This window comes from Zeus faber (assembly GCF_960531495.2).
Source record: "Zeus faber genome assembly, chromosome: 16".
Lineage (NCBI taxonomy): Eukaryota > Metazoa > Chordata > Actinopteri > Zeiformes > Zeidae > Zeus > Zeus faber.
The window spans coordinates 9,676,389-9,691,142 of record NC_137202.1 but is presented as its reverse complement, the minus strand read 5'-3'; the positions used below and the strand labels follow the sequence as shown (position 1 = coordinate 9,691,142).

At 45.2% G+C, this 14,754-nt stretch overlaps 1 protein-coding gene across 1 annotated transcript in view; it reads left to right on the top strand.

The window, feature by feature from the left end:
- Positions 1-14,754, top strand: part of arfgef3 (ARFGEF family member 3) — a gene marked incomplete at its 5' end in the record, with an annotated part of 48,839 nt that overhangs the window by 18,579 nt on the left and 15,506 nt on the right. The window contains 15 exons of the mRNA XM_080017058.1: positions 37-246; positions 616-711; positions 1,023-1,143; positions 1,803-2,111; positions 4,186-4,319; positions 6,030-6,175; positions 6,658-6,837; positions 9,097-9,238; positions 11,193-11,315; positions 11,702-11,802; positions 12,526-12,670; positions 13,281-13,409; positions 13,660-13,836; positions 14,129-14,243; positions 14,406-14,508. Coding sequence (XP_079873184.1) covers positions 37-246; positions 616-711; positions 1,023-1,143; positions 1,803-2,111; positions 4,186-4,319; positions 6,030-6,175; positions 6,658-6,837; positions 9,097-9,238; positions 11,193-11,315; positions 11,702-11,802; positions 12,526-12,670; positions 13,281-13,409; positions 13,660-13,836; positions 14,129-14,243; positions 14,406-14,508 — 2,231 coding nt within the window. The remainder of the gene's footprint in view (positions 1-36; positions 247-615; positions 712-1,022; positions 1,144-1,802; positions 2,112-4,185; positions 4,320-6,029; positions 6,176-6,657; positions 6,838-9,096; positions 9,239-11,192; positions 11,316-11,701; positions 11,803-12,525; positions 12,671-13,280; positions 13,410-13,659; positions 13,837-14,128; positions 14,244-14,405; positions 14,509-14,754) is intronic.

Sequence of the window (14,754 nt, the reverse complement as noted above, 5' to 3'; positions counted from 1 at the left end):
CTAGATCCAAACCGATAACGTGTGTCTGCGATCCAGGGGCTGTGTTCTCCCGCTACATCCTGACGGGCGTCTGGAAGAACCTGATGGAGGTTCTGTGCACGTGTCTGACGGGCCGCATGGCGGGCAGCACCAAGGCCTTCATGCTGAGCTCCGAGAGCCTCAAGCAGCAGAACCAGCGGGAGCGAGACACCATCTGCCTCAGCCTGGACGGCCTGCGCAAGGCCGCCGCGCTCAGCTCCACCCTGGGTAGGAAGAACCACATCCCACCACGAGAGGGAGCCCTAGCCTATCATAGCCCAATCAAAACAAACCAATGGCGCATCGAGAATAGCGTACTACGCACTGCATATTATCGTCCACTTGAGTCTGATGGATTTACACGGTTGTCATATAGCAGTGAAGTATATGCCCACGTTGTGGGATACACTTGTTGGAGTAACAACAATATGTTGGAGAAACTGTTGTTCAATCACTATTGATTTGTTGTTATTTCTTTCTTTTGATGTGTGTGTGTGTGTGTGTGTGTGTGTGTGTGTGTGTGTGTGTGTGTGTGTGTGTGTGTGTGTGTGTGTGTGTGTGTGTGTGTGTGTGTGTGTGTGTGTGTGCGCGCGTCAGGTGTGGCTGCTAACTGTTCGTCAGCGTTGGCACAGATGGCCGCAGCTTCTTGCGTTCAGGAGGAGATACAGGAAACGGGAAACGCCATTGCGCAGGGTACACACACACTTTATCTCTCTGCAAGCGGATGTTTTCATGACTGTAGGCTGTCGCCCGCCGTACAATGAAGGCGAAGTGAAGATAAAACATGCCAAGGTTGAACCGCCCGATCATCCTGTTCGTACTGTGTGTGTCTGTGTGTGTGTGTGTGTGTGTGTGTGTGTGTCTGTGTCTGTGTGTGTGTGTGTGTGTGTGTGTGTGTGTGTGTGTGTGTGTGTGTGTGTGTGTGTGTCTGTGTGTGTGTGTGTGTCTGTGTGTGTGTGTGTGTGTGTGTGTGCGCGCGCGCATGTGCGTGTGTGTGTCTCCAGTCAAGCAGCAGTCTTGTGCTGTGCGTCTCCACACTGCCCACGTCCTCTGCATGGACGCTGTTCTCAACGTGGGACTCGAGATGGGCAGCCACAACCAGGACTGCTGGACGCATGTCTTCAGGTGAGAGCACACACACACACACACACACACACACACACACACACACACACACACACACACACACACACACACACACACACACACATTAAGTCATCTGATCCTGATTTGAGGGTTGATCATAACACGGGAGTCAATTCCTCCTCTGTACGTAACCAAATGCTCAAAGGCACCTGCGCCATCACGGCACAGGAGTACTGAAGGGGAGGGCAACATGCAGTGCGTAGCTCTGAGTTTATTGTGGAGCGGGCTACATGTTGCCCTGTGGCCGACCCCTTTGGAGAAACTCCGCGGAGCCCTGACGCAGCCGCCGGTGTTGACCGGGAGGCGGGTGCGCAGCGTGGGTCGGCTTCGCACCGCGTGTGTTCCGGCTGTCCACGCCGTCGCCTCTGGGATCTGATCTGGGATTTTTGTGAGTCTCGCCGTGTGTCTCTCATCTGTGAGAGATCTGATCCAGCCCGTTCTCCACCTCCCATCCCAGAATATTCTCCACTTCAGCGAAAAACCAAACTCAACTCAATCCGGAGTCAAAAGGCAGAAATACTTTTTCAGCCTTGTGACTCCAGATTTCCCCCTCTTCTTTACGATTTCTTCTTTTCTTCTTTCCCCGCTCCTGTCTTCCTCTCTATTTCGCCCTCTCTCTCTTTGAACTCACTTTTCAGGGTGAGCGAGTACGTCAGCTCTCTGGAGCACGTCCACTTCAGCGACAGTTTATCGCAGCCGGCGCTGACCGCCTTCACCCAGCCGAACCAGCAGGCCGGCGGGTTAGACCTGGGGCTGGATTTGAGCTGCGAGCCCCTCGCGGAGGTCTCGGAGCTGGGCCTCAGCCAGCCGGTCCTCCAGCCGCTGTCCATCCAGGAGCTGCTGAAGGAGCAGGCCAGGGGAGGCGGGGCGGACCTGAGGAGCGGCAGCCTGATGACCGGACCCAGTGCCGCCAAGGCTGTTTGTACGCTGTCCACACAGGCCGACAGGTGTGTGTGTGTGTGTGTTTGTGTAGCTGTGGCCGTGGCCGTGGTTTTGTGTAGGGTACATGGAGAATAAAGCCCTTTCTGGGTGGCAATAGTATTAGATTCTGGTCCAGAACGGCCATATCTGTAATTTTCACCGACTACCAAAGTAATTATTCCAGCCCCAAAATTCTACAGTGTTTCAACACGCTCAGAGGTCTTCTCATCATTTAAATGCAATCTGGGAGACCTAGTAAAATTTTTTGGCGATTTTTAGCTGCAGCAATTATTCCCTAACACATTGTACACAATGGAAGAAGTGACGCTTGTGATGTGCCTCCATCATAATGACCAGTAGGGCACCTGGAAAAACGTACATACCCCAGTTAATAGGTTTATACCGTCCAGAATCGTACACGAAATGACCAACGTGCATCGTAAAGAATCGCATTCTAATCACGGCCTAATAAAATAAGGTAAGATGACACTTAATTATTATCATTAATCCCAGGGGGGGAATGAATACCATCTGGAAAGGGCTTAAGAAAGATTTATTTGTCCTCAAGGAAATTGTAGCGTCAAAAAACACATTTCTGAGATAAAAAGGTGCATAAAAATAAATAGGTACATAAAAACACAAGTCATAATACATACACCAACGGAGGCTAATCTTGGGTCATTGTTAGAGGAATTGTGGGAATTGTAGTTAAGCAGAGAGAAGCTGCATCTCATGATCCGGAGCGCCCACAAGCACGCTCCAGTTCTCGTTTAATCATCCAACCCTGTGTTAAAACAAACCTGCAGGGAGCAGCAAAGAGTTCGTTTAAAAATGTTTCTTAACTCAGTTTCGCTCATTCTCTTGCATGCGTGCGCACACACACACAGACACACACACACACACACATACAGTTCTGTCGGAGGGATTGCGTGGATCATGGGTTGCATAACCAGTTTTGCATATTTCCCAGGGAGTAAAAAACAGTCCTGATGTTTGGACACATGACCTTAAACTGCTGCCAAACATCTGTCACCAGCTTTATCCGGCTTAAAACCCTTCAGAGGACAGCATGGACACACCCAGTGCAACCACAGTCCGCGGCTGTTGGACACTGGTAGCTGCCCATTACAACCACAGTCTACCACTTCCGGCATCCCAAAAGCAAAGTTATTTATCTGCGGATTGTTAAAATAAAACATCAATATAACTGCAGGCAGCAATGCATGGGGTCCAGTTGAGTCGGTGTGATGTGTGTGACGGTGTGACGTGTGTGACGAAGCGATGTACAAGCCCTACTCGCAATACTTTAATTAAATACTTTAATAACTTAATTGTTAAAGTACTTAAAATAATTATTTAATAAAGGTTAATGTTATAACTAACTACAATTAGTTACAAATTAATTGTCTGTAATTGAATATACCCTATTGTTATAATGGCAATGAATCTGGCTTTGACTATGAAATATAACGTTTTGGAATTTGGCTTCATATTTTAGGACTAAAACAAATGCATGTCACCGCCTTGACAAACGAGTATTTTTTCCACTTTAAACCCTTTCCTGCCACCACTCTTGAATGCCTCCTCCTTTTTCAAACAAAGCCATCTCTCACCAACAGGGATGACAGAAACACACTTTTTTACTAACTTTTCCTACAAATATAGTCGAAGAAGAAGAACAACAATCTTTAATCGTCACTCAGCACACGCTTTGGGTGGTGGCCGGTGAAATGAGGCCTCTGCCCATCCTGGCTTGTCCGTCCTCCGGGGGCACAGCCAGGAGCAGTGGGCAGCATTCGTGGACGCGCCCGGGGACCTGGTGATGAGTGTCCATCGCTGGTCAGACGTGCCATAGTCCAATGTGGATTAAAACTTGTGACCACTCTGTGTGTGGACTGCCCCGAATACAACTGTCATTCCTTCATGTCCGTGGGTTTGACAGTTTCTGAGTGCCAGACACTTTGACCTGTGATAATGGCTAGAAGAATAAGAATCAAGAGCAAAAACAATGGCACTAGGAAATCTTGGTTTAATCTCTAATGATGTGTGTGTGTGTGTGTGTGTGTGTGTGTGTGTGTGTGTGCGTGTGCGCACTGTCAGGCTTTTTGAAGAAGCCTCCTCCACACTGAACCTGGTCGGACTAGTGGGCTTCCTGCAGCAGCTCAGAAGAGCTTCTCAATGTCAACTGTTCAAATCTGTCACTGAGACTGGAGACTACGCACTGGCCATGCCAGGTATACACACACACACACACACACACACACACATACAATATTTTTTTTCGGCCTTGGCCGTAAAACATGTGATCCAACACGCCGGGTCTCCTTAGAATTAGAACCACTGAGTAACTCCACCCACGGCTTGAGTGCCACCACCAGCGGATCCGGTGGCTAACAGCTAAGCTAAGAGCTAAGCATGGGAAGTTCTCTATTGTTGGCTGCACAGACCAGCACAAATCTTTTAAAAGAGAGCAGAATCAATACAAACTGTCCGTGAAGAAACTGCAGACGATGGAAAGTAGGTATTTAAAAGATAATTGTGTATTGTTAGTAACCTTGATCCGCTGCGCGGATCGCACAAAGTCGGCACAAACTTTTAAATGACGCCTTATAGATGTACAGTAATATGAGTGAAGATTCAGCACCTTGACTTCTTATTTCTCTGGTGACTGGTAAGGTGAAATCAGTGAAAGTTTACGGACTTCATACAACGGAATCCAGAACTCGTTATCAAGCCCCATTGGCTCACAGAACTAGGGCCCTCAGGAGGGTAGTGCCACCCACTGAAACAGACTGAGTGGTATTTTCAGCAAAAAACTTCAAAAACATGTTTTGGGGACCTTGTTGAAAAGGAGCATAATAGGTCGCACGCACACACAAAGCATGCTCTTGCCGTCGGTGACCATGGACAGCAGTCGTTCCGCGGTGTCCCCTGGGTGCTAAACACAGCCATGTCAGTTTGCTGTGGCCCCATCCACTCTGCAGATTGGACTGTTGTACTGTGCATGTAGATTGATATTGATTTTAAATGTTGTGAAAAATACTATTTATGGTATTTGGTTTGTAGATGGTGAGAATGATATGATCAATGGTTTACTCCAGTGATACTGAGGCTCACTGAGTGAGGCTGGTTTACGCTTTGTGTAAAATCTTCTTTCATGCCCAAGATGGATGTCCATATTGTTTTATTGTACTTTTGCTGAATTTGGTAGATTTTTTTTTTTTAACCTAAATTAAGTAAGTAACTTTATTTGTTTAGCACCTTTCAAGAGCGGGGATCACAGAGTGCTTCACAGAGGTAGTTAATCATAAACATATATAAATACATAAAACACAATAACAACAGAAATAAAATAGACAAATTACACAAAGGAAAGTTTTAACAAATGCGTCTTGTGCTGCTTTTCAAAAGTGTCCACAGTGTCCACAGATCTTAACTCCAAAGGGAGAGAGTTCCAAAGTTTTGGAGCCACAACCTCAAAAGCACAGCCTCCTTTAGTTTTAAGCCTGGATCGAGGAACAACAAGCAAACCCGGATCAGAGGACATTAGAGACCTGCTGGTGACGTAGGACTGCGGAAGATATTTAAGGCCGGGGCCTGATCATGCAGAGCTCTATCGGTGAAAGCTAAATTTTTTGATCATTGGGAGTAAACCCGAATGAGCTGCAAACGTAGGGCAATCGTGGCTCCCAATGATCGAAAAATTTGGTTAATGTTAAATTGTATTTTTTTTAATTCAATGTAGCTTTATAAACATAGCAGTTTTACAATACAAAGATTATAAAAAAAAATTACATGAAATGATACCTTAAGGAAATTTGTGTGCTTAAATAATCTCTAATCTCTCTGATAAAATAATAAAAAGCAAAAAACAAATCATCTCTGTCGCTCTCTCTCTCCCTCTCTCTCTCTCTCTCTCTCTCTCCCCCTCTCTCTCTCTCTAGGTGAGGCTAAGTCCACCCTGGACAGGCGTAGTTCTCTCCACCTGTTCCGTCTGGGTGAAGCCATGCTGCGCATCATCAGGAACCGGAGACGACCTCTTCTCCACATGATGAGAGCGTGGAGCGTGGTGGCGCCCCACCTGGTGGAGGTGAGCAGCCGTACCCGGCCTGCACTTTGATTAAACAACTATGTAAATAAATAACCGTGAAAAGAGATCTTAGTGTTGTGAAAGCAATTCTTTGTTATCGCCTTGGCATAGCCAGCGATGTTGCTATCATCAATAAAACTCTCTAAATGTGTATTAGACAATGTATGTAATGTATCTTTGACCTTTGTGTAACCTTGGGCAGGACTAAGTGAAAACCTAAACATTGTCGAAACCAAATGTTGTGTACGCGTGGAACGGAACTCGCTCAAGCAACACGTCCGGTGGAATTCACACCATCTCAACCTTTAAATACATTATAGCAACAACTCTTTTTTTGGGGACAAAATTGGTCAAAGAAAGACCCACGCGTGAAAACCCACTTTTCCATCAAATGAAGAAAACCTACCTACAGTATCTCCATTGAAACGCACAGCCCCATTTCCATGTTTCCTCTTAGTCTATCCTACTCTACGTACCTCCAGGCCGCCTGTCACGTGGAGCGCCACGTTTCCCAGAAGGCCGTCTCCTTCATCCATGACGTCCTGACGGAGGTGCTGACCAGCTGGGAGGAGCTTCCTCAGTTCCACTTCAACGAAGCGCTCTTCAGACCCTTTGAACACATCATGCAGCTGGAGCTGTGCGACGAGGACGTACAGGACCAGGTACACGCACTACACACATACTGTACACAGGGTAGATACACTGTACATATACATTGCAAATGTTCCCAAAAGCTTTAAATTCAATTCAGTTCCCAGTTTTTGTGAGTTGAACATAAAGGTTTGACAGGTCAGTCCCTCTAGGAGCTGAAATCCATTCTCTGTCTCTCTGTCTGTCTGTCTGTCTAACCACTTGCTAGCTTTGTAATATTATTATTATTTTATTATTATTATTATTATTAGTAGTAGTAGTAGTAGTAGTAGTAGTGGTAGTGGTAGTAGTGGTGGTGTTATTATTATTATTATTATTATTATTATTATTATGACAAATTCCTCCCTGTCTTCCCGGCTCTTGGTCTCTGAGGCAAAGTTAGCAGTCGAAGCTCGGGTTGCCCAGTCATGCAAAATGTCCAACCAGAGACTCTAGACCAACCAGAGGCTCAAAAGCACCATAGCCCAAAAAGCACAGACTTGTTGGGGGAAAAAAAAAAAAGAGCAAAGCTGGCAGCCCTGCTCTAGTCAGCTGAGAATGGAAAAATGATAAACTGGTGCATGACAGTTGAACCTATTTGAAAAGTAAAATCTTTTATTTAAATAATGTTCTATGTTGCCTCAAAAGTCCTCTTATTAAAGACGTATGATAGACAGAGAAAAGTTTGTGTGGTCTAGAAATATGTTAGAGCTACATTCCAATTTATCTTTACAGATCTTTAAAGAACTTTACAATCCCTATTGTTTTTGTTCAGATTTTTATTATTTTTCTCCGAGGCATTTTTCCGGCTGAAAGGGCAGTCTAGGCTTGGGCGATCGTGCAAAATTCCAATTCCATTTATGATTCTACCGGGAAGTGGGGGGGGGGGGGGGCTTTTGTGTCCAGAGCCCGCAGCAAATGCCGTCATTCGATCATTTCATATCCGATTTCGAATCCAAAATCAGAAGTTATTGATTTAATTTCCCGCATGCGGGACCATGAAATGTTTTGTGCGTGGGGACCGCTCCGTGGGGTCTCCAAGCCACTCTAGCACCGCCCCAATCTGGACTCCACACTGGAGGAGCGTCTCTGCTCCCCGCTGCCGAAGGACCGGGCCGGATGCGCGTGCAGCGGTTAGGTCAACCTCTTTCATTTTCCATACAAGAAACGAGGGAAACAAAATGGGAAATTCCATTTCTGTGGTCGTAGTTGATTCAGACAATACACTTCACAATGAGGGTTAGAAGAGCACATAAACACTTTTACACAATGAACATTACAAATAATCAATCAATCCAAAACAGCTCTGAGCGGAGAGGGAGAGAGCGGCTCTCTGATCAGTTTGAGGGGGATCAGTTGGGGGATCCGTTTCAGAACATGGTGAACTGCACTTACACCGTTTCAATGCTCAGATTTAACTTGCCAGATTAACAAAAAAGCCTGTCATTAATGTCTTGCCGATCAATAGAGTCGATTAACAATTACCGATTTAATGGTCAATCTGCTCAAGCCTAGGGCAGTCCAGACATTTTGTGGTCCAAGTTTGATCCATATTGACGACGTACCGGAAGTAGCTGAACGAAGGGACCTGTGTTGGCGGAGTGGGGCGGCCTGGGTGGTGGAGCAGGGCACTTTGTGACATCATCATCCAAATTTTTTTATATATGTACAGGGTTGTGGGGGGGGCTTTCGCATGGGGCGAGGTACGCAGTGCGCTGCGGTCTAGACTCCATTAGGCTCCATAGACTGTGTATTGGTTGCTTCACGCAGGATTTGCGGCGGGTCTAGATAAGAGTTCCATGGGAACTCGGAAAATTGTAACTCCTGTTGGTAGGAAGTACTTTGGTCATCATTGCCCGACGCGGCACCAAACGGTTACGTGAAAACACTGCAGAGCGGTCACAGACAATCGTCACTCCGTCATTGCGTCACTCATTGTGCGACACGACACACAAGTGAATGAAAGACACGATCTCTCGAAATACAAGCGGTTTATTAACTGTCCGAGCAGAGAGGAGAGGGGATCACGCAGTGGATCACCGCTGCATCACCGTCCGCCACCATTCCAGGCAACTGTAATTTGTCATTGCTATAATTGCTGTGTCTAAACTGGACCCTGTGCATTGCTGCCTGCATCTATATTTATATTGTTATTATGACACCATTATTGTGTTCATCCATTTATGGCCTCCACAAACCTGACATTATAATTACCGGTACTATGAAAATTGCATGCAGCCGGTTTAAGTGGTCTCTTTCTCCTTTCCTCACTCTCTCTCTCTCTCTCTCAGGTGGTGACCTCCATCGGAGAGCTGGTTGAGATGTTTTCCCCCCAGATTCTGTCTGGGTGGAAGCCTCTTTTCAGCGCTCTCAGAACCGTGCACAGCAGCAAAACCGACACCAAGAACTATCTGATGGGAGAATACTCCATGGGTACGACCCTGGGACACGCAGTGAGCTAGGGAACACTAAACGAAACAGCATTGCATTACACTTCATTACGCTCTACTACAGTACATTACATTACGTTACATTACGCTCCATTACACTCTACTACAGTACATTAAATTACACTACATTACCTTGCATTACATTACACTCCATTACACTATACTACAGTACAGTACATTACATTACGCTTCATTACACTAGGCTTGAGCGATCGTGCAAAATTACATTCAACTCCAATAAAAATTCAGATGAAATCGTATATCATATTTACTATTTTACCAGGGTGCCTACATGCCCGGGGGGGGCATAGAACGTAATGTAATGTGGCAAATGCCGTCTCCCCGTTTTTAAGCTTGAATGGGTATCAACGTAGTGGATTGTCTGGGCAAGATATATTCATGAGGAACACCTCATGAACCTCACGCCTCGGCACACCTGCGATGTGTGCACAGCGGCTCCGCAGCATGAACTTTTTCAGCAATATGTGCTACAGTAGCTCTTCTGTGGGATTGGACCAGACGGGCTAGACCTCACTCCCCATGCGCATCAATGAGCCTTGGGTGCCCATGACCCTGTTGCCGTTTGTCCTTCCTTGGACCACTTTTGGTAGGCGCTAACCACTGCATACCGGGAACATCCCACAAGACCTATCGTTTTGGAGATGCTCTGACCCAGTCATCGAGGCATCACAATTTGGTCCTTGTCATAGTGACTCAGATCCTTACGCTTGCCCATTTTTCCTGCTTCCAACACATCAACTTGTGATGCGATGCGAGGGTGCGAGATTAGCCAACACCAACTCGGGACTAGTGTCCATTCGAGGCAAGGTACAGGCAAGGGTCGCCAGTCCTCTTGGCTGGCCTGTGACCCAAGGCAGGGGGGCTAAAGGGGGTACTATCACGTGCCCAAGGTGGACCCCCAGACTAGTGGAGGGAAGAAGTTGTCCTTCTTCTCCATTCTAATTCAGCTCCTGCCATACTAGCCACTGCCAGAGTTGTTCTACATGTTTTTAGTGGGGGTCCTTACTGATGTTACATGGAATAAACCCCATGTATGTGTATGTATTTGTATATATATGTGTATATATATATATATATATATATATATATATATATATATATATATATATATATATATATATATATATATATATACACACACACACACACAGTGGTACCTTGAGTTACGAGTGCACTAACATACGAGTTTTCCGAGTTACGAGCCGTCGTTCCATCGATTTTTTTTTTTTTTTTGTATTGATTTGCAAGCGCAAAATAATAGAAAAACATGAGGTGTGCGTGTGATGGAATTGGCGAGGCAGTACGAGTGTGGTACTTCTACGATATGTACCATACTGAAGCAGAAGGAGACGATAAAGGGTATTACGCCAGCCAAGGGCGTTAAAATAATGTCTAAGCTGCGGACCGCTGTCCATGAAAAGACTGAGAATGTTCGTGTGGTTGACGGAGAAGCAGCTCGCAGGAGATAGCGTGACAGCGGGTATCATCTGCGAGAAGTAAAAAATTATCGACACATTCTCTTTTATTATCTTTTTATACAATATTTGTTATTTATAAATACATTTTTTTATTTAAAAACACATAACAAAAAAAAAAAATGTTTTTTTGGGGGCTTGAACGGATTAATGGCATTTCAATTAATTTCAATGGGGAAAATTGATTTGCTATACGAGCAGATTGAATTACGAGCTCTGTCACGGAACGAATTAAACTCGTAAGTCAAAGTACCACTGTGTGTGTGTGTGTGTGTGTGTGTGTGTGTGTGTGTGTGTGTGTGTGTGTGTGTGTGTGTGTGTGTGTGTGTGTGTGTGTGTGTGTGTGTGTGTGTGTGTGTGTGTGTGTGTGTGTGGTATATATTAAAAAAAGTATATACATTGTATATCTGCTTCCCTTTCCTCCTCACTTCCTTCGTTCAGGGAAGTCTCAGGCTCCAGTGTTCGATGTGTTCGAGGCCTTCATCAGCACAGACAACATCCAGGTGTTTGCCAACGCTGCCACAGATTACATCATGTGTCTGATGAAGTTTGTCAAAGGTTTAGGTCAGTATCCACTTCTGCACACAGCCAGTTCATTATTTGATGCTTTACCGTATATAAGGGTTGTTTTCACTGCACTTTAATCTGGTCTCATTAACATATTTTTTCTCTTAATTTCATGAAATTATTCATGTTCATCTCTGATGTGTGACAATTAAAGCTCTGTGTACACTCTGCTATGTTAAAACTATATTATTAACTTAGAAGTAATATTTAAGTGTTCAGTTTCACTGATAACAATTCACCCTATTGGTGTTACGACGTGTTTCCTTAGGGCAGTACGTGTTACCCTAAAGTTGTGAACGCTTGTTCAAGTTCAAGAGATGGTTTGTCATATACATTTTGGTGTGGTGTGGTGTCTGAGGTGGTTTTGTGTCTCTGTCCTCCAGGAGAGGTGGACTACAAGGAGATTGGAGACTGTGTCCACACAGCCTCCAGCTCCACAGACCTCTGCCTGCCTGCGCTGGAATACCTGCACAGATGTTCCCAGGTATGGCCTCCGTTTGGGTTTTATTTGGCTTGGTGAGACCAGGAGCCTGTCTCGCAGAATGTACTGGGTACCTAGCTAACTTTAGACAAAGGCCCATCACTTTTCATCAGGGTCCATCCCCATGGTAACCTATGCTGCATGGCTGACCACGTTAACTTCATGATTTTAGTAGATGTAGGTTAAGTTAATTCCAAACGGTTTCTGGACCAATCGCCTGTCAGAAAATTGTTATTTAGTCCCTGAAGAAGCAAGTGAGGCTTTATCTAACAATTAGTGTTCTTTTGTCATTGTTCATCACCGTTCTCTAATTCATTAATATATATCAATTAGTATCATCGCCATATATATTGAAAAACTATAATAAAACAAATAATTGCAATGTATTGTGAGATATATATACAGTAATCCAGGAATAATTATTGGATTTCTTTTTTAATATTGCCAGGTTTCGTATATTGTACCAGGTAAAACCTTTTTTTTTCCAGAAAATACATTTTGTCATTTTAAAATGTATCTGAATATATCAATTTGAGGCTGAATTGATTTTATGTCAATATGTGCGTAGATCAGCAGAACAAGACTAAATTGATTCTGCGACCAAAAGCCAGAAAGTGAAGAGTAAATATTTTGTTATGTGAAACAATGTGACGTGCTGCAATTTGGCAAAGTGCTGCTGCGCCTTCAGCGTTTGTCTCAGGCAGCCATTTTGTGTTGAATTTGCAGCTGCTCGCCAAGATCTACAAGATGCCGTCCAAGCCGGTGTTCCTGGGCGCGCGGCTCGCCAGCCTGCCAATCAGATCGCAGGAGCGCTCAGTCAGCAGCGAGGACGGAGTGGACAGCATCTTGCAGGAGTTTGACGATGACACGGGTAGAAATCAAAACACTCACTGAATTCACAAAGAATGGGTAGTGGCCGCTAATAGCACCGTGAATTTCGCATCGATTTGCGCCCGCCGTCTGCGCCGTCTTAGCGTCCAATTCACAAAAGATATTGCGCAAATTATATGCCAGGGCAAACACGGCCATTAAGTATCGTGCTGAGTGCAATTTGCCCTTGTTTTGCAGCGTCTGATCGTAATTATCCCTGTCGCAAAGTAAATAAGGGTAATTGTTTGGCGCCCCCGATTTTTTTGCAGTTGCGATCAAACGCGTAATGGGTAGACACATTGGGAGACTCCACTGGGGGTCTCCACCTGTGTTTATTTAATGAAGTATCGAGGTGGTGTGTTCGATTTGAAATGTTAGGTTAGGAATGCTTTTAGATTTGAGATGGTAGCTGCATAATGTGAAATTAGGGTTGTTCGATTAGAAATTGTCAATATTATATATGTCAGATTACAAACAATACATTCAGAATGTCAGCGGCATAGTGTTCAATTAGGATTGTCAATGGTAGATAATCTAATTTAGATTAGGAATGTTAGATATGGGACGTTAGATATCTCATCTCTAACATGGTAAATGACTTGCTTAACCAGGTTTAATCCAAGTTTGGATCTTGTTGCTGGAGCAGCTGACAGCTGCGGTGTCCAACTGTCCCAGACAACACCAACCTGCAACGCTGGAACTGCTCTTTACTCTGTTGAGAGATATTACTGCTGTACCAGGTACTACACATACTGCTGAGATATTATTGCAGTACCGAGCACTACACATACCCCTGAGATATTACTGCAGTACCAGGTACTACATACTGCTAAGATATTTATGCTGTACCAGGTACTACACATACTGCTGAGATATTACTGCAGTACCAGGAACTACACCTATTGTGGAGATATTACTGCTGTACCAGGTACTACAGATACTGCTGAGGTAAATTGCAATGCCCGGTACTACAAAGCCTCCCCTGTGCAGGTCCGGGCTTTGCGATCTTCTCCGTCGTCCAGCTTCTTCTCCCTGTGATGTCGCTTTGGCTCCAGCGTAGTCATGGCGACCACGCATACTGGAATATGGCAGCCGCTAACTTTAAACATGCCATTGGTCTTACCTGCGAACTGGTGGTGGAGCATGTGACCAGCTTCACACACTCAGGTTAGTGTGTGTGTGTGTGTGTGTGTGTGTGTGTGTGTGTGTGTGTGTGTGTGTGTGTGTGTGTGTGTGTGTGTGTGTGTGTGTGTGTGTGTGTGTGTGTGTGTGTGTGTGTGTGTGCGCGCGTGCGTAAGTGCGGGCGCGTGTAAGTGTAAGCACCTGCGTGTGTATTGCTGTACTTTTGAGGACCGGTGTGAGATTCTAAGCCTTTTGGGAAGTGAGGACATTCTGGCTCGTCCTCACTTTTATTTCTCTCTAACTGCTTACTTAATCTCCTTGTGTGTGTGTGTTTCAGATATGGGATATGAGTCTCTGGTGAACCTTATGTTGAAGGAACTTTTTAGCCTGCTGGTTTCCTGCGTCTCTGAACCTGCAGAGAGCATCTCCAGAGTGGGCTGCTCGTGTATCAGGTTGCGTGCACACACACACACACATACACACACTGCATACATAGTCGTTTAGTATCACACACATTCTGCGTCAGGCAGCTCATACAGACGCACACACACCGCAAACATACACTCAAGCTCATACACGGGCTGTCTGTCTCTGTCTCTCTTTGTCTTTGTCAGGTATGTGCTGGTTACAGTCGGTCCAGTCTTTACAGAGGAGATGTGGAGACTAGCCTGCTGTGCTCTGCAAGACGCTTTCTCTGTTACGCTGGAACCCGTTAAGGTACACACGCACACATGAAAACACACAGTAACACACAGAAATACAAAAAAACACACACACGCTGGAACCCGTTAAAGTACACACACAAGGCAGCACACACACAGTAACACACAGTCAGTGGCAGTCTCGATCTAGTTTGGAGGCGGCACGCTGTGGCAGAGCACCGCTTTATTTATTATTGTATCTCTTCTGTCTTCTGTGCGGACAGAAGCGCTCAGGAGTCAAATCTGGCTTTCTGACTGACAA